General features: G+C 20.3%; 1 protein-coding gene across 1 annotated transcript in view, besides 3 other annotated features; it reads left to right on the top strand.

Moving 5' to 3' along the window:
- Positions 1–118: 118 nt before the first annotated feature.
- Positions 119–179: a sequence feature (AT_rich).
- Positions 180–199: 20 nt separating this feature from the next.
- Positions 200–234: a sequence feature (AT_rich).
- Positions 235–417: 183 nt separating this feature from the next.
- Positions 418–449: a microsatellite.
- A 73-nt stretch (positions 450–522) lies between these two features.
- The window catches only part of EDI_016610 (serine-threonine protein kinase, putative), a gene marked incomplete at both ends in the record, with an annotated part of 2814 nt that continues 2345 nt past the window's right edge, over positions 523–991 (top strand). Inside the window, 2 exons of the mRNA XM_001739706.1 lie at positions 523–691; positions 739–951. Coding sequence (XP_001739758.1) covers positions 523–691; positions 739–951 — 382 coding nt within the window. The remainder of the gene's footprint in view (positions 692–738; positions 952–991) is intronic.

Genomic DNA, 991 nt, shown 5'->3' with positions numbered 1-991 from the left:
TTAATGAATAAACAAAAGAAACAAGAAATTAAAGATTCAATTTATGAAGAATTAAGAAAACAATTACATTCTAAAACAAAATAATTGAGAGTATATTTTTAAATGTGTTTCATAAGACAATAATTTAAATAATTCAATTTTAACAAATATAATAAAGTATAATAAATCAAAAAATATTTGTCATAATTGACTCATTGCCAAAATAAAAAATAAACTCTAATTTTTATTTTTATTCAAATAAGTTAAACCAACATTATTTTTATACTAATGGATATTTAATCTATAAATCAAAAAATAGTTGTCATTAAAAGAAAATTAAGGCATAAATACATTGATTTTTCTTTACAGCAAAATACTCTTCTTTTCTGTTTTATTATTTAAAAAGGAAGAATATTAAAGAAACAAGGAAAAGAAAATATAGAATAAAATAAAATAAATTATAGTAAAATTTTGTTAAAAAGTTTAAAACTTATAAGAAGAAAAAAAAAAAAATAAAAAGATCACTCAAGAACTTAAAATAATATGCTATTACTTTTCGTAGTTATTCTTTCTGTTGCTTTTGGTAAATTAATAGATTTTGTCCTTCCAGAAAAAGAAGGAAAGACTCAAATGTTTCAAATTCATTATAACGAAATTACAACAATGAGATATAGTCTGTTTTTATATTATAAAAATAGTGGACTTAGTTATAGTTTGTTTTTATAATAAAAAAGAAGTGATAATAAATTAATGAATTAGATAATACATTAAAACAATACCGAATGGATACCTATCTTGGAGATAAAGTAAATAGTTCTACTATTTTCACTATTAATGATGAAAAAAATTTTAGACCACAAGCATTTTGTAACAGAGATATAATTATGGTATTAAATGAAGGAACATTTAATTCAATAGAACCTCAAATGGGATCAATTTATAAAATAACTCCAAATTTTTCTGATGTTAATAGTCCTATGGCATTTCAAAAAAGAGATTATCCAGAAGTCAA

Source organism: Entamoeba dispar, genomic scaffold (assembly GCF_000209125.1).
Source record: "Entamoeba dispar SAW760 scf_1105229462351 genomic scaffold, whole genome shotgun sequence".
In the NCBI taxonomy this organism is placed as follows: domain Eukaryota; phylum Evosea; order Mastigamoebida; family Endamoebidae; genus Entamoeba; species Entamoeba dispar.
Note: the sequence above shows the minus strand (reverse complement) of the source record. Positions and strands in the feature narration are given on the sequence as shown.